The following is an 18,629-nucleotide window of genomic DNA, read 5'->3' on the forward strand; positions in this document are numbered from 1 at the left end:
TTTCCCTCAGTGGTACCCGACGGAGCAACCCAAGTGCCCTCTGCTACCCCAAGCTACTACATGCAGGTGTAAATGGCAGAGCTGGCCCTAGAACCCATCAGTTCCTTCCTACTGGACACACTCCAATAGAGAGGGGAAGGATGACGGATCATGAAATGAACGTGCACAACACAGCTAGAAGAACAACAATCATGGAAAAAGATTAGTAACCTTTTCTTTGAGTGATGGCACATGTCCATTCCACTGTAGGTCTCACAAGCAGTACAAACTGGAGGTTGGCTTGGAGTCTACTTGAATAGGGAACAGAGGATTACTCATCCAAACCAGGCATCATCTCTGAATTGCTGAGAGATGGCATAATGAGAGGCAAATGTATGGCATAATGACCGGGTTTCCACCTTGTAAATGTCCAAGATGGGAGAGGCCACAGAAGCTACCTGAGACCTGTTTGACTGTGCCAAGACTCTTCTCCGGGGTGTCACATCTGTCAGCTGGTAGCATAATCAAAAACAAGTGGATATCCACGAAGAGACTGTTTGGGTGGACGCTGGACAGCCTTTCATTCTGTCTGCAATTGCGATGAACAGTTCCACCAAAGACCTTAATGGTAAGTCTGGTTCAGATAAAAAGCCACAGCTCTTCTACCACCTAGAGTGTAGAGCTTTTCCTCATCTTTATGGGCATGAGGCTTTGGAAAGAAGATCAGTAAACAGATTGCTTGGTTAATGTGAAAACTGGAAACCTCTTCAGTAAGAAACTTCAGGTGAGGGCAAAAGTAAAACTTTCTCTCTATAGAAGACCATACAGGGAGATTATGATACTAGAGCTCGCAATTCCCCACTCTCCTGGCTGAGGTAATGGCAACTAAATAGCCACTTTCATTGAAAGGCATAGCAGAGAACCTGTCACCAGTGGCTCAAAGGGAGGACCCATCAGCTTTGCTAAACCTAGATTCAAGTTCCACACAGAGACAGGGTCCTGTACCTGTGGATATAATCTGTCCAGACCTTTCAAAAATCAGACACACATAGGATGCGAGAAGAGTGAGCAGTTGTCAACACAAGGGTGGAAAGCCAACACAGCCACCAGGTGTACTTTGATGGAATTAATAGTTAACCATTGTTGTTTCAGGAGCAAGAGATTGTTCAATATATGCTGGATAACAGTCCGGGCCATGGAAATGTCTTTTTGCTAGGAGCAGATGGAGAATCTTTTTCATTTAATCAGGTAAATACCCCTCGTCAAAGGCTTTCTACTATTCAGAAGCACTTCCTGTGCTCCCTTAAAAATAAACCACTTCCAACTACATCAGCCATGAAGCATCCAGACAATCAGGTGAAGGGCCTTCAGGTTGGGATGTAGAAGGTGGCCATGGTCCTGAGAGACCATGTCTGTTTCGAGCAGGAGTGACAGTGGAGATCTGATCAATAAGGCTACTGAAGCTGAAAATCAGTACTGATGGGGCCATGCTGGAGCTATGAGTATAAGGTGAGCCTGGTCTTGTTTGATTTTGAGCAGGAGCAGAAACAGAGGGGAGGCATACAGCAGGCCATTTGATCATGGTAATAGGAGGGCATTTGTCAAAGAACCCAGGCTAGGGAACAAAACTGATGACATGTTCTGTTGGCCTCTTGCTTCTGTGGGAGTTCCCCAGAGCTGGAAAATTTATCTGGAAATATCTGGACAAAGGGATCACTTATGGTGAATGATAAACCTGCTTAGGTGACCTGCCAGAACATTCTGCATCCCTGAAAGGTGGATCCAAGTGGGGATGTGGAAATCACCAAGGAGAATTGCTTCTTGGCACAACTGCATTGATCGAGCTTCTCATTGCTTATTCACATAAAACCTGGCTGCTCTTTTGTCTGTTAGCACCAACAAATTCTTTTGCTCAATGTGTGGAAGAAACACTATACAAGCCAAATGGACGGCTCACAATTTCCTTACATTTATATGTAGCTTTAGATCCTAGGCAGACCAAAGAGCTTGTGCCAGCAGGACACCCAAGTGATTTCCCCCCAATCTAGTTCCAGTGCATCTGTAACGAAGGTGAGCATCTGTTTTGGAGCAGCAAAGTGAAGTCCAACACAAACACTGGAGGGTTGTGTCCATGAGTCCAGACAGGACAAGACCTGATTTGGTACTTGGACCACCATGTCCCTATGATGAAACACTGGTGAATACACCAATACTAACCAACCTTGTAACTTTCTGAAGTGCAGTCTGGCATACTGCACTAGGTAAGTACATGCTGTCTTGTGTCCTAGACGCTTTAGGGAGTTCTGTTTTGTAGTGCCACAATGTGCCTTTAAGTCTAGAGCAATGGCATACAATGTTTGAAATTGCAAACATAGCTGGAAGCTTGTGCCAGCAGGACACAAAGGCCTTCCTAAAATCCAGGACTACTCCAATAAATTGGAATTTCTGTACAGGTGACAGGATTGACTTCTCTGGAGAATGGCTGTGCTGGACAGACCTGAGACCAGGACCAGCTTCTCACCAGCCAGTCATCTAGGCAAGTGAACATGTGAACTCTTAACCTCCGTAGGAACACTGCTACCACCACCAAACTCTTTGTGAACATAAGGGGCTACAGAAAAGGCAAAGAGCAGCACTAAATATTATCACAGAATCACTGGACTGGAAGGGACCTAGAAAGGTCATCTAAGTATTATCTAGATCAGTGCTTCTCAAGCTATCTGATGTGAGGGACTGGCAATTTTTTTTTTCCAGTGTGTGCGCAGACTGGCAGCCAATGGCTCATGGACCGGCACCAGTCCGTGGATCACCACTTTGAGTAGCACTGATCTAGACCATTCCTGACAGGTGTTTGTCTAACTTACTCTACCAGCGCAGTTACCCCGCTCCTAAGCAGCAAGCCCAGGCTGATTGGGGAAGCAGCCACAGCTGGGCCATGCCCCAATTAGGCCACAGCTGGCCCTGATGAAAGAGCTATGAGCCAGGAGCTAGTCACTCTCCCTCCAGCTTCAGAGGGAGATGGACCTAGCTGCCTGGGAGCTGAGGGTGCAGACAACAGAGCAGGGCTGGGGAGCTCCTGCCTGGCAACTCCCCAGGCTGCAGGCCTTGTGCAAGGCCAAACCAGGTACTGGGTTTGCAGAGGCTGCAGCCCAGAGGGTAGGCAAAGGCAGCAGGTCCAAACCCCCTTTGGCCAATGATGAAGGGCTTTTACACTGCAGTCTGCCCCAGTGAGCGGGGTCTAGATGGTGACTGGCAGTAGCCATAGACTGAGGTGAGGTGGGGATAGAGGGTTGGGGCTTCCCCTGGGTGGGAAGACCCAGAGAGAGGGTGTACTGCTGGGGGAAGCACCCAAGATGAAGGGGCACCGGGAGGGACACGGGGGGCCTGAGGCAAGTGGGACACCGGCCTGCAGAGGGCACTCCGGAGGCTGGAGAGCTAATTCCCAGGACTACCAGCAGGAGGCATCGCACTGGTGAGTCCCACCTCGCTACACTTACTCTTAAAAATCTCTAATGATGGAGATTCCACAACCTCCCTAGGCAATTTATTCCCGTGCTTAACCACCTTAACAGTTAAGAAGTCCAATCTACACCTCCCTTGATGCAATTTAAGCCCATTCCTTCTTGTCCTATCCTCCAGTGATTAACAAAAACAATTCTTCTCCCTCTTCCTTTTAACAACCTTTTTTGTACTTGAAAACTTATCAAGTACATAAAATGAAGTAGGTGTAGATTGGACATTATGAAAAACTTCTTAACAGTCAGGGTGGTTCTATCATGTCCCCTCTCAGTCTTCTTTTCCAGACTAAACAAACCCAATTTTTTCCAATCTTCACTCATAGGTCATGTTTTCTAGACCTTTAACCTTTCTTTTTTGCTCTTCTCTGGACTTTCTCCAATTTGTCCACATCTTTCCTGAAATGTGGTGCCCAGAATTGGACACAATACTCCAGTAGAGGCCTAATCAGAGCAGAGTGAAAGAATTACTTCTTGTGTCTTGCTTACAATACTCCTGCTAATACATCCCAGAATGATGTTTAGTTTTTTTTGCAACAGCGTTACACTATTGACTCATATTTAGCTTGTGGTCCACTATGACCCCCCCAGATCTTTTTCCACAGTGCTCCTTCCTAGGCAGTCATTTCCCATTTGTGTGCAACTGATTGTTCCTTCCTAAGTGGAGTACTTTGCATTTGTCCTTATTCAATTTCATCCTATTTACTTCAGACCATTTCTCCAGTTTGTCCAGATCATTTTGAATTTTAATCCTATCCTCCAAAACACTTGCAATCCCTCCCAGCTTAGTGTCGCCCGCAAACTTTATATGTAGTCTCTATGACATTATCTAAATCATTGATGATGATATTGAACAGAACCGATCCCTGCAGGACCCCACTCGCTATGCCCTTCCAGCATGATTGTGAACCACTGATAACTACTCTCTGGGAATGATTTTCCAACCAGTTATACACCTAACTTATAGTAGCTCCATCTAGGTTGTATTTACCTAGTTTGTTTATGAAAAGGTCATGTGAGACAGTATCAAAAGCCTTACTAAAGTCAAGATATACCACATCTACTGCTTCACCCCTATCCACAAAGCTTGTTATTCTGTCAAAGAAAGCTATCAGGTTAGTTTGACACAATTTGTTCTTGATAAATACATGCTGACTGTTACTTATCACTTGTGCTGGCTGCCTGTGCCGGGAAGCTTAGACTACAGCCTGCTACCAGCCCACCCCAAAGGCTGGGGCCCTAGACTATTACTTGCTGTAAGCCCTATTGCGTTGCTGTGTGTTTGTCAGATGGGCCCAGAGCTCTAGACTGCTTATGGCTCAGACCCACTGGTGCGACCCAAGGCAGAGGACTAAACCCCAAGACAATGAGGCAGAGTGGCCTCCCTCTCCACTGGAGAGCAAGAGAGCACTATATCCTGAAATTTACTATGCTATACTTGGCCAAAAGGAATACTATACTGCAATATGGAAAAAATAGTTTAACTATCTACTGAGTCCAAGCGTGGGGGTATGGATGAGGACTCGGGCTTTTACAAGAAAATTTCAGACACGGAGGCCTTGTCTACTCTACCGCAGTAAGTCGACTTAAGTTAAGCTACTCCAGCTACATAAATAACAGTCAGCATAGCTTAGGTCGACTTACTGCAGTGCCTACGCTACACTGTGTCAACAGGAGAAGCCCTCCTGTCGTCTTACCTTAATCTTCTCATTCCGGTTGAGTACCGGAGTCGACCAGAGAGCACTCTGCAGTCAATTTAGCGGGTCTTCATTAGACATGCTAAATCGACCCCCACTGCATCAATCACAGCAGCATCGATCCCTAGTAAGCATAGACATGGCCTTTTACATTCCAAAAACTCAAATGGTCTTAACAGTTTGAGCTTTGCCATTTTGGGGGGAGAGGAATAATTAAGTGAATTCACCCAAGTGAAAAAAGCATTTATATTTATATATATATATATGTATACACGCACGCACGCAACATTTATATACACACTCAAATAACAGTCTGTTTATTTGCAAGAGTATTTCATACGTGTAGTGAAGAGTGTAATGAATTCATTTGTAGCTTTCAAAATTGAATGGGAGGGATAGCAGATGAGAGAAGAAGGGCACCAGCCATAGTCAAAACAGACCATCTACTTTCATTGTTTTTACTTTCGTAGCAGTAGAGCTCCTAGCACAAAACTGACAGACATATTCACTGCCTTACAAAGTAATAAATAAATGCTCTTTAAAAACTAAAAATAATTTAAAATCAATTTGGGGGACAGGAACTGTGTTTTATATGATGTCTGGAATGTGCCTATGACATTGGAGGCACTACCATAATACAAATCAATGAGTAAATACCACCACACTACAGCAAGGCTACAGTGCAAGAGCTGATATCACATCATAAACATCTAATACACCACAATAGGGCTGATAAAACTGACATGTGTGGGTGAGATTTGGCTCATCACTTTGTTAAATATGGTCTGCCTGCTGGAAGACTGAGCAGGTTTTCTGACACATGCATTCCTTCTCCATATGCTCCCTCTGCATGTCTGCTGTCAGCGTATAAGCACATGGGAGAAGTAATGAGAGTGCAAGGAGAGAAAACAACAAAAAAATAAGTCTATGCACCACACTAACCAGGTCTAGCCAAACAGCCATGATTTGACCAGTTCCACTGTCATGTATTAGAGGTATCATCAGACCATAAGAACACTGAACGCAGGGCGCGGCAGGTAAGAAAAAAGAACTGGTTTTAAATAATTTACACTTTATAAGGCTACACCAGAAGTTCCTAATGACACAGTCTGAAGATAGAGGGATCTTTTTACCAGTAACTATGGTCTTCAAGAGTGTAATCTAGACATATTAAAATTGGTGGGAATGGCACCTCCTGGATATAAAATCTTCTAGAAAGCAGCGTCTATTGGGGCCACTTGCCCATCCTTCACACTCCCCTTGTGAAGAATACAAGGGTATAAAATGGAGGAGTTCCAACTGCCTTTCAGTTCCTTCCCCAGTTTTGGAATTCTTTAGCTGAGGCTTCAAAAAAAGTGGGAAAAGGTGTGTAGACACGAGAAGAATATGTAGAGGTGACACACTTGAACAACCTCCTTCTTCTTTTACGTGTTTTCTCACTTGTGGGAGATTAATGAGTAGCACAGCACACGGGGAAGGTAGGCTGAGGATTTATAGGCGAACAAGAACTGCAAAACTGCTCAAACAGGCATTACCTCTGGATGGCAAATCAAGAAAGTATTAGAAGAGGCCACAATTTTGCGCTCTCCCAAATCAGACCTCACTGAGGGACAAATCTTTGCTTCAAGTAGCAGCTTTGTAAATTCTATGAAAACTGCTGCCTTTGGATTGGCTGAATACCTACCAATATAGTCAGAAGAATGAACACCTGGGAAGACAAAAGGGTGTATGAGCTAGCTAAGATATTTGCACAGTTGTACAAGAACACAGTTCAAAGAATTTGCCTGTACATAAATTTCCCTTCCCCCTTCAGCAAATCAGTCTAAGGGAGAGAATCTACCAAACACATAGTTTTCAACTCCAGAATCCTACAGAATTTACAAGCCTGGAAATGGCTGGAGAACTTGATGCAGATCCCAAGCCACCACCTGGAAATATTACCGTAGATGCAAAGGGAGAAGAGAGAGGAATTCCCTAACAAGCACGTGTTATCTTCACCTTCTGTTTCTTGAATGACCTGAGACATAAGTGGTTCAGGTATAAGTAGTGCGAAGACGGGATAGTTCCTTTGCAATCAGTCTTAAGGAGACCACAGATGTAACCGGGATAAAGGTATCTCACAGTTACAGTGTAAACGGAACCTGTCTGTGAACCAAAGTCTAGATACAGACATGAATACCCTGATGTCTGAAACAATCATGTCAGGATAGCAAAACACTGTGCTGCTTAAATAGAAAAGAATCTTGTGGATACCCGATTAATTAGGGTATCCACAATTAATTAGTTAATTAATCCAACAATTAATTAGTTGGACTAGTCCAATACAGGATTGGAATTAGTCCTGTAGAAAGAGGCAATATGATACCAATGTCACCATGTAGATAACAATTTTCAGTGCTGAGTGACCAAGGAATAGCACTTCAAAACCAACAATTCCGAGCAACCAGTGTTTTCAATCTCAGTTAAGAATCCCAAATTTATAAGTTGAAGTGCTTTCGCACTGGGCATTGTCACTACCTGCAGATTCAAGCTTAGGTAAATTTAAAACATCATGAAAACACTTCTGAGCTGCACCTGAATCAAATAGCCTGTAGTGTTCAAACTGAGGAGGAAAATCCAAAGACTTTCCGGCACTGCTGTAGAATAGGCTCCAGGAATAAAGCATCAGAAATATAGCATCAGAAGGCCAAATTCAACTTGAATTGAGTCCTGTGCTACCAAGGCAGTGTGGTCCCAGCAGTGGCTACCGAAATTTCTTTTTTTTATAATTGATGTATTTGTTTTAAACTGTTGCTCCTTGAAGCTTGGGGGATATCAATATATAATTGATTGTACCTGGATTTGTGCTGGAAATGGCCCATCTTGATTATCATGCACATTGTAGGGAGAGTGGTCACTTTGGATGAGCTATTACCAGCAGGAGAGTGAGTTTGTGTGTGTATGGGGGTAGGGGGGTGAGAAAACCTGGATTTGTACATGAATAGGACAAGCATTCAGATAGTGATCCACCATCACAATGTTAGAGTGGACTTTAGGGAAGCTCGTTATAGCCTGTCTTCCAAAACAAAGCATTGAGACTAGAATTTGAAACCTAGATGTCTTTAGGCGGTAACAACCTTGGACAGTTTCAAAGTCAGGCCATCAGCACCATCTTTGAGGTCTTAGTCACCTTCAGAACCAATAAGTAGTGTGACACTGAAGGAGACATCATAGGCACTGGAGCTACCTCAGTCTCAGCATGGGTAAAGTTCTTTCAAGATTTCAGAACCCAGGATGTCTTGGCACTCAAGAACACCTTGTTTAGGGGACCCAGTTGAAGAATTCTGTAGCTACTAAGGCCATTCTGGGTCCTCCTCAGAATTGTCAGCCTGAAAATTTGTCAGTTCTACTGATTTTCATCTGGAGGGACTCCCACAAAAGGAATGCCTAGAGCCTCAGTCAACTATGACTGAGGATTCTGGGAGTAAACCACCATCTCTGAACAGAGTTTACATGTAACTAAGCATCTGACCACTGGAGAAACTCTGGGGCACAATGCCAACATTTAGGGATGCCAACTCAGACTCCAAATGATCAAGAGACTATGATCCCACCTATAAAAACCAAAATCAATGGTGCCAGGTTCTCAGAACCAGACTCAGTCCATCTGTGAACCACTGATGTAAGACAGTGTCACAGCATCAGATTCTCCTGATCCTGTGTTGCTGGATACTCAATACTGGACTACTCAGTATAGTGCCAGAAAATCAAGTATGGTGCCAGAAAATCAAGGGTGCTGGATACACCTCTACCTCGATATAACGCTGTCCTCCGGAGCCAAAAAAATCTTACCGCGTTACAGGTAAAACCACATTATATCGAACTTGCTTTGATCTACCAGAGCGCGCAGCCCCTCCCCCCAGGAGCACTGCTTTACCACGTTATATCCAAATTCGTGTTATATCAGGTCGTGTTATATCAGGGTAGAAGTGTATTTGGACTCAAACTCAGCTACCCATGACAAATCAGGCAACCCTGTCGATGCTGAAATAAGGTATAACACCCTTTAGTAAGTGGCACATCAGAGAAGTCAGTTGTGCTGGCACTGGACCCAATGACTTGGGCAAATCCACCAACCTGGTTATCATTGATACTAGGCACTAAATCACTAACAAATGATTTACCCAAGATAACAGACCTGGAGCCTAGGCACTGAGTTATATTGACTCAGAGGGATCTTATGGCCGTTTCAGTTGGATACACAATGTCAACTAAGGTCGACTTTAGTGCCACTTATACTCAGCACCACACCACATCAAGAAAGTGACTCACCGGAGTAAATTGTGCCAGATCCCACAGTATTTGACTCAGTTGACCCAAAAGGATCTGGGCACCTAACTCCAGTTATACTGATACCGATCCACTTCAAGCACATGATATACCTGCCATCAGTATCAAAATCTTGGCACCAGGTGGGGCCTCGAGGTGTTACAATAATATAAACCACCACCACCTCTACATTTCAAATTATACTCTACACTTTTATTAAAAGGGAAATACTTACACTTTTGTTTCGTAGTCCTTCCAAGCCTTATCAAAAGGCTTTTTCAGATCCTGTCAACATAGGAAAAACACATTAAACATGGCTAAATATTTGCTACAAAAACACAGCAGATCTAATCTTCCAGGCCCAGGCGCTGTTGTGGGTGCTCAGTACAGGATTGACAGGGAACAAGGAGCCCTTCCTCTCTCTGCCCCACTTTGTGCAGCTCACATACGAACTGGGCAAAAAGACCTTAGGTGTGTGTAAGGACTGTTTCCTAACTACTACTCCAGGAGTGCACAGCTGCATGCAAGTATGCATGGGGAACAGATTACGGTGCATCCTTCAAAAATCATGTGGCAGTGTGCATGCTCCCCCTATATGCTGCATAGCTCAGAAAGGCATTTGGCCTCTAGAACAGCCCTTGAGGCAATTCAGCTCTGCACTACCTGAAAGTCTTTGCCTAAATGGTACAATCAAGTCTTTAGTAAAGATTTAGTCATTTGACTTCAGTGGGAATAGGATTAGGTCCTACTGGCTGAAATCCTGCATCCTAACTCAGATGCAGAATTTCCCTGGACTTCAAAAAAAGCGAACTAGAGGATTTGGCTCTGAGCACAAGATAACTTGGATAAGTGCTTATTTTTACACGGCATTCAATTGTTTTATTACATGATTAGAGAGATCAGCCCATTATAGATCAAACAACATTATTAACTATCAAAATTAGGAAACAAACTGATAATACATAACAGGAACCACATACTTCCTTAAAAAATTTACTTATGAAATCCATATTCATAATTATTCACATCAACCACAGACCAAGGCAACAGCATTGTAAAGACTGAGGGCCCACTCTTCCAAATCCTTAGCATCAGTGACACTACTCATGACATGTTTCAGAGTGGTAGCCATGTTAGAGTGTGTCAGCAAAAAAACGAGGAGTACTTGTGGCACCTTAGAGACTAACACATTTATTTGAGCATAAGCTTTCGTGGGCTAAAGCCCACTTCACCAGATGCATGCAGTGGAAAATACAGTAGGAAGACACACACACACACACCATGAAAAAATGGGTGTTGCCATACCAACTCTAACAAAACTCATCAATTAAGGTGGGCTAGTATCACCAGAAAGGGGGAGGGGGGGGGACTTCCACTCCCAGTCTTCATTCAAACCTAATTTAATTGTGTCCAGTTTGCAAATTAATTCCAGTTCTGCAGTTTCTTGTTGGAGTCTGTTTTTGAAGTTTTTTTTGTTGACTAATTGCCACTTTTAAGTCTGTAATCGAGTGACCAAAGAGATTGAAGTGTTCTCCGACTGGTTTTTGAATGTTATAATTCTTGATGTCTGATTTATGTCCATTTATTCTTTTGCATTGAGATTGTCCAGTCTGACCAATGTACAGGGCAGAGGGGCATTGCTGGCACATGATGGCATATATCACACTGGTAGTAGATGTGCAGGTGAACGAGCCCCAATGGCGTGGCTGATGTGATTAGGTCTTATGATGGTGTCCCTTGAATAGATATGTGGACACAGTTGGCAACAGGCTTTGTTACAAAGATAGGTTCCTGTGTTAGTGTTTTTGTTGTGTGGTTGCTGGTGAGTATTTGCTTCAAGTTGAGGGGCTGTCTGTAAGCGAGGACTGGCCTGTCTCCCAAGATCTCTGAGAGTGAGGGATCGTCCTTCAGGATAGGTTGTAGATCCTTGATGATGCGCTGGGGAGGTTTTAGTTGGGGGCTGAAGGTGACAGCTAGTGGCATTCTATTATTTTCTTTGTTGAGCCTGTCCTGTAGTAGGTGCCTTCTGGGTACTCTTCTGGCTCTGTCAATCTGTTTCTTCATTTCAGCAGGTGGGTATTGTAGTTGTAAGAATGCTTGATAGAGATCTTGTAGGTGTTTGTCTCTGTCTGAGGGGTTAGAGAAAATGTGGTTGTGCCAGCAATGCCCCTCTGCCATTATACAAAGTAAAAACTATTTCCCTATGCTAATTTTTTCCCTACTGTTACTCACACCTTCTTGTCAACTGTTTGAAATGGGCCATCCTGATTATCACTACAAAAGTTTTTTTTTCTCCTGCTGATAATAGCCCACCTTAATCGATGAGTCTCGTTAGAGTTGGTATGGCAACACCATTTTCTTCATGTTCTCTGTATATATAATCTTCCTACTGTATTTTCCACTGCATGCATCTGATGAAGTGAGCTTTAGCCCACGAAAAGCTTATGCTCAAATAAATGTGTTAGTCTCTAAGGTGCCACAAGTACTCCTTGTTCATTTTACTACTCATATGAGTAATGCTACTCCCTTGCATAAATGTTTGGAGGACTGCTTAGGAAATCATCAGCATAGCACTTTCAAACCATTATAGAACAAAGACAGTATTTTCTTTTTTACTCTGCTGCATTTCTACTCCCTCCTTTTTTTACATTTATAACATTAACAGAATCAACGTATACAGCAGAGTGCACTGTAATAAACTGCTTTTGCATTTGAACAAACACCAAATCAAAGGTGAGGCATCCGAAACCTGAAAAAGCAATGTGCTGCTTTGTACAGTGTGCTGCCATGCACAGTACCCTGAGCTATATGAATCCTGTGTTTCATTTGTTTGTGCAGGTTAGTTGTGAAAATAAAAATCAAATGAATTATCTTATTGAACATACCCCAATATTACACTGAAATGGAATGGTCTCAGGCAGTCCAGAATAATACAGGGATACTGTACTATTACCAAAACATAACTGCGCTGTTTTTTACCCCAGTTATAGTTTCCTGTATTTGGTTTGTTAGTATCACAATTTGTATAATTTAATATAATTGCACTGAGACTACTCAAACTCCCTCACTCTGACTGGCTCTTGTACTTTGAATACGCAAGCTTTCTGCTAGCAATAAAAATCCTTCTCAGCTTCTCTCCTCCTTCAGCAGAAGCAGAAAATCTCAATTTTACATGAAGAAAAAAATCCCACAAAGCAAACAAAAAAAGTGTTTGTTAACACAAAGAAAAAGAGGAAAAGTTAAAAAAAAATCCTGAGTCCCTTTGACTTATTTTCCTCTTCTCCTTCCCATCACTTTCCTACCCTCCCCTACAGGCAAGAAAGTCTCTTGTCCCCACGCTAATGCTCTGATTCTGTGGACTCATGCACATTCCTGACTTTATGTACTGTGAGTAGTTTCATTGTCAATTGGAGGGACTATATACAATGTGTAAGGTTAAAACACTTGCTAAGTCTTTGCAGGATTGGGACCTTGGATCTCTTTCCCAATTCAGTTATGAAAGAAGGAAAACAAAAATATGCAGCAGTTATTGACCTGTAGTGCAGGAACAAGTTAGAAAGTAAAAGAGGGAGGAAAAATTGAGGTAACTAGAAGGAGGATAAAGGGTCTGAACATTTTTGTCTATTTTTTTTTTTGAAGAAGCATTTTACCTTGCTGCAGTTTACAGCCTATTTTGTATTTTGTAGGATTTTTATTCTTTTTTCCCCCTTTAATTTAAAAATTTCAGAACAATTGCTTCCAGTTGCTTCCTCATTGCTCAGTAATAACCCAGACCCTAAGCTAAAAAAACTCCCAGGCCATTGACTTAGAATTCGTTACAAAAGCACATCAACATTAGGGTTCTAAGTTTATTCAACTCAGGCCACAGTTATTACCTCAGGCAGGACGCATCCAAAAGATGATACTGTAACATTTTTCAGCTACTGGTTTAAATTCTATATTTATTCATGCTAAACAAAAAGTTTCATCCACTCATGTGTAAAGCTCCAGATAAGTTTATAATGCTATATAATGTTAATAATAATCCTTTTAAATTAAATACAAGTTCTTAAGCATCTTTCTCCACATATTTTATCTGAGCTCTGTACAATTCTTGCAGTCTTCTACCATAGCTTCAAGATTATTACACCTTCTGAAGGAACTTTGTCCTTTGGTTTTGTAGTTAACTACACACTGTACTATAACTAAGCCACAAAGGCAAAGAAGTAACTCAGTTCACAGCTGATATCAAGGGCATTCCTTAGTTACTTGGTAGTGAAGTAGCATACTAGCATATGTATTTTCTTAACTAAAATTAAATTGGTACATTAGCCACATGTATTTGTACCAAAAATAACTTTAAAAAAACAGAAATAAATAATTATCATACCCCTTTTACTCCTTTTAGGTCTCCCTTAAGCAAACTGTCCAATGGGAAAGTGATTATGTTGTTCATATTCTGAATCTGTAATAAAAATTAAAATTACATTTTAGTTAAAGATTTTTTTAACAGACTATAATGAAAAATTTACATTCTCTGGCTTCACTCAAATACTTGAAAAGTTTTAATTTCTCCTCCTAATACTGTTTAGTAAGTAATTTTAGTACAACCAGTAATCGAAGATACATGCAATATGACTGAACCCACGTCTGCAAACACTACCAAACATACAAAGTGTCTGTAGCTGGGATGGCAGTAAGCACAACATCCAGTAGTGATTGCAAAAATGAGTCCATTAATTTCTGCACTATCTGCTTTTTGTCTTTTTAAAATTATAATATTAATATAGTTTTTTCTATATTTAATATATTTCAGCCTACTATTGCTGATCATTTATTTTCCAATCTCTTAAACCACATCAGTATATACTTGTGTATGCTTAACTTTAAGTACATGAGCAGTCCCACTGAACTCAATGGAACTACTTAACACACATAATTAAACATACATATCAAATCTTTGCAGGATCAAGACCTTACAGATTATCAGTTTAATCTCAAACACTGTTGCCCTTACTCATGTTGATTAGTGCCTTATTCTGCAGTAAGTCCTGTTTATATTGCTGGGAATACTAACGGAGTAAGGTACTATTCAACATAAAGGAGGCAGAATCTAGCCCTTTGAAGACTGCTGTTTGGATATATAATATACGTAACATGCATTCTTAAAGGGGTAGGTTTTCAAAGAAGTATGCAAGAACAATTTATTTTTAAATAGAAAAATATTAATTTTGGAAAAGATACTAAAGATTTTATGATGACATAACGCTTAAGAATAAGCAAAATATCACAGGGGAAAAAAATCATTTCATTTAGAAAGAAAGGAGAAAAGACAGCACAATTTTGGATTTAATTGCCATACCTTTAGCCACATTCACATAACATTTTGATTAAACAAAATAACTAAAGCAAGAAATAATGCTGTACGACCATGCATAGCAGATACCTGTAAACCTCTATAAAGAGTTTTATCTTATCTCATCATATGATTCAGGCACAGTGTTCAAGCTGTGGGCACTGTTAAATTCTGACTTAGTACAAATATACACGTTGCATTGAGAGTAATAGATGGTGTAACAGAACTGCATCAATGAAAAAGATTAATTTATGTTAACATATGAAGACTATTTTAAGGGAAGATTTCCCCACCCCATCCTCCACCCACAGAAACCAGGCAATGCACAGAATGTGTACAATGGGTGGGATTTTCAAAAATACTCAGGGTATACAAAGAATTTTATATCACCTAATATCAAATCCTACAGTCATTTAAGCAGTGCTAACAGTCTCTCAAGAGAGTCTGAAGCAGTATAATTGCAGAGAAGGGATTCATTTCCAGCCTAGAACACAACATATCAAGAATTACCACCTAATGGCTCTTTGATGGCTTAAGTAAAATGATCTCAGTGGTCCCAATACTGTCCTCAGAGGGTAACTATGCATGTTAAAAAAAAAAAAAAAAAAAAAAAATCATCAACGCACTTGGCACTTATTGATATAAGCCTCAGAAGAGAGGCCAAAGAGTAATTAGGCGTGGAGATCTGACTAGACACTCAAGTCTAAAGATGGGTTCTTCACAGGGGGGATGAGGTACATTGATGGCAGCACATACATTTTCACATGACCAATCACATTGCACCTTTTCTGTGGCTAGAGGTCATTTTGACTCAATGGCTCAAAAGAAGTCTCTTTTTATGTGAATTAATTTCACATGAAAAATAAAAATTGGTAGCACTAATGTTTTAACATGATTAGGGACACAGTACTGAAAGTGATCTGTCTGCTCCACACTGACTGCTAAGTCATGGTTAGCATTCCATCATCTACACATCAACATAAATGTGTTCAAACATGAAGAAAGGGGAGGCTACTTACCTGTAAACTGGATGTTCTTGAAGATGTGTGGTCCTTATTTATGTTCCACTGAGAGTTATACATGCACACCATGTGTCTGGAGCCGGAGAATTTGAAAGTTGTGTCCGTTGGTCCAACTGCCTCTCCAGTTCCTTCTCCACCGTGAATCAGATAAGATCAAAAGCAAAGTGGAAGGGAGAGCAGGAACTGGAATACAGAAAGGGATCACACATATTGAAGAACCTCCAGTTACAGGTAAGTAACCTCCCAGTCTTCTTTGAGAGACGGTCCCTGCTGTATTCCACTTCAGGCGATTGACAAAAAGTACCTAAGTAGGATGAGGGTGCGAGCATATAGATGGTAGCAATATGTGGTGCATTTTCTGTTTGCTTGAGAGGCAAACAGACCCTGATTGGGGCTCCCCATAGATTGAAAATATTGCACAGTACCAAGTCGTCGAGCTCCCACTCATGGTTGAATGCAAAATGTCTGCTGAGGGAATCTGCAAGCAGATTTTGCTTCTCCGAAAGGTAGGCTGCTGATAGGGTGATTCAACTACTGATCCACCTGTTCTAGAGGCTGACTGCTTCTGAACACAGGGAAGTGTATTTCACTCCTCCCAACTTGCTAATGTAGAAGAAAAGACTGCTTGCAACTCCAGAATACTGATGTGGATCTGAACTCTCAAGATGTTCGGGTATCTGATGCAGTGTGTATGTTCATGTGGGCTCCTCAGTATAATAGGTATGTGTCCTAATAATGGTCCTGTCCAGAGAGGAAGGGTGAAAGGAGATTCCCATGCATACCTGATGAGGATTTGTCCACCACAGCAGAGGAGACACGACATTAACCAACTGCAGCCATGTTTGAAGGCAACAAAGGTGGAGTATTGGAAACTGGGTGACGCAGGTGCATGAGGCCATATGACCTAAGAGAGAGACATTACTTGACTGGTACTCAAGGGTTGTTTGTGATGCAAGCTAGGATATTGTTCATGGCCTAGAACCTGTCCTGAGGCCAGTACTCTCTTGCCCAGATGAAGCTAGAGATTGTGCGAGGCATGAGAACACATTTTTTCATGTTTATGCTGACTCCCAGCAAGGAGAGGAGATGCAGCATCATGGAAGTTGATGCACAAGCTTCCTGGCGGGACTTGCAGACAAGGTGTCAGTTGTTGAGGTAGGGGAAGACAATGAGACCACAATGTCTGACATGATCTGCTACTATCTTGGTAATATCTTTGAAAATACTCTGGGGGCAATTGCTATTCTGAAGGGAGTACTCTGTACTGAAAATGGTCGGAGCCCACTATGAATCTGAGGAAGTGTCTGTGGGCAGGATGAAAGTCCTTCATATCAAGAGCTGTAAACCACATGCCCTCTTCTAAAGATGGGTTTCTAGTTGTGACCACGTGATACCTGAGTTTGCAAATGAAGCAGCTGAGAAGGCAAAGGCTGAGGTTGGTCTCCAATCGCCTTTCTTTTTGGGGAAGTAAATCATGTAAGTCTCCCTTGGTACTGAGGAGGGACATGTTCTATGGATCCTTGCTGCAGTAAGGTGTTCACCTCTTGTTTGAGTATACTCTCATGACAGTGGTCCCCAAGAGGGGGAAGAGAGGCAAACTACCATATAGCCACAGTGGATGACATTCAGCACCCACTTGTCCATTGTTACTGCAGTCAAGGTGCTGAAAAAGAGAGTGCTAGATGACCCCTCAAATGGCATGTCAGGGTCAAGAGGTGCTGGGCTTAGTGTTTCATGGCTCTCAAGCTGCCATCAAAAACAACAATGAGCCAGGTACTAAGACTGACACACAGAGCCTGTTGCAGAGGGTGTAGGGAAGCGGGACTTCTGAACCCTTTGTCTCTCATGTGGTGGTTCGTAGGGCCTCTGATGGAAAAACTGCTGAACCACATGTCTAGATCTGATCAATGAACGGCGGAACTTCCTCCTGGGGCAGACATGTATATCCCAGCAAGCAGAGGATAGCCCTGGAGTTCTTCAGGGTATAGAGGAATCCATCTTCTGGCTGAAGAGGTGATTCACAAAGTTCTGTGTTATATTCCTAGGGAACCCTGACACATGAAGCCATGATCCCATGCTCATGATGTTGGCAGTAGCCATAGCTCTAGAGAAAGTATCAACAGCACCGATTGGAGAGTGGTCCTAGCTATCAGTTTGTCTTAGTCTATCAGAGCTTGAAAATGAGCTTTATTCTGTTGCAGAAAGCTGTAAACTCCACAAACTTGGCTAAATATGGTTTTTTGAACTATGCCATAAGGATCTGGCTATTGACTATCATGAACTGGAGGCTGGATGTTAAGACCATTCTTCCCAGCAGATCCATGTGTATGCCATTTTTATCAGCAGGAATAGACCAGGGATGTTGATGCCTAGCCCTTTCAGAAGCAGCATGGACTACCAGTGAGTTGGGAGCTGCGTGAGAGAACAAAAATTCTGCTCCTTTGACTGACACGTAATAACACTTCTCTGGTCTTTGGGGGGCAGGAGCGCAGGTGGGCCAAACTGTCCTAGCTGGCTCCAGTATGGCTTCTTTAATGGGAAGAGTTATACTGTTGGGTCCGGATAAATGGAGGATGTCTAAGAGTGTGTGTTGGGAGTCCTGGATCTCCTCAAGAGGAATCTGAAGCTCCCCAGCAACTCTGTGCAAAAAGTCCTGGAACTGCCTGAAGTCATCAGCAGGGGAGAGGGGAGGAGAAGAGAGGAGATGTAGGAGTCACCGCTTTGTCCGGGAAGGATAACAGTCTTGCTGGCCACAGTGGAACTGCCAGATCCA

General features: G+C 42.3%; 1 protein-coding gene across 2 annotated transcripts in view; it reads right to left on the reverse strand.

Moving 5' to 3' along the window:
- The window catches only part of ASAP2 (ArfGAP with SH3 domain, ankyrin repeat and PH domain 2), a 166,377-nt gene that overhangs the window by 92,645 nt on the left and 55,103 nt on the right, over positions 1-18,629 (reverse strand). For both annotated transcript variants that reach the window (XM_077812548.1, XM_077812547.1), the window contains exons 4-5: positions 13,869-13,943; positions 9,735-9,784 (exon numbers count right to left, since the gene is read on the reverse strand). In XM_077812548.1, the coding sequence (XP_077668674.1) occupies positions 9,735-9,784; positions 13,869-13,943 (125 nt within the window). The remainder of the gene's footprint in view (positions 1-9,734; positions 9,785-13,868; positions 13,944-18,629) is intronic.

The sequence above is a fragment of the Eretmochelys imbricata genome, chromosome 3 (assembly GCF_965152235.1).
Source record: "Eretmochelys imbricata isolate rEreImb1 chromosome 3, rEreImb1.hap1, whole genome shotgun sequence".
Classification (NCBI taxonomy): Eukaryota; Metazoa; Chordata; order Testudines; family Cheloniidae; genus Eretmochelys; species Eretmochelys imbricata.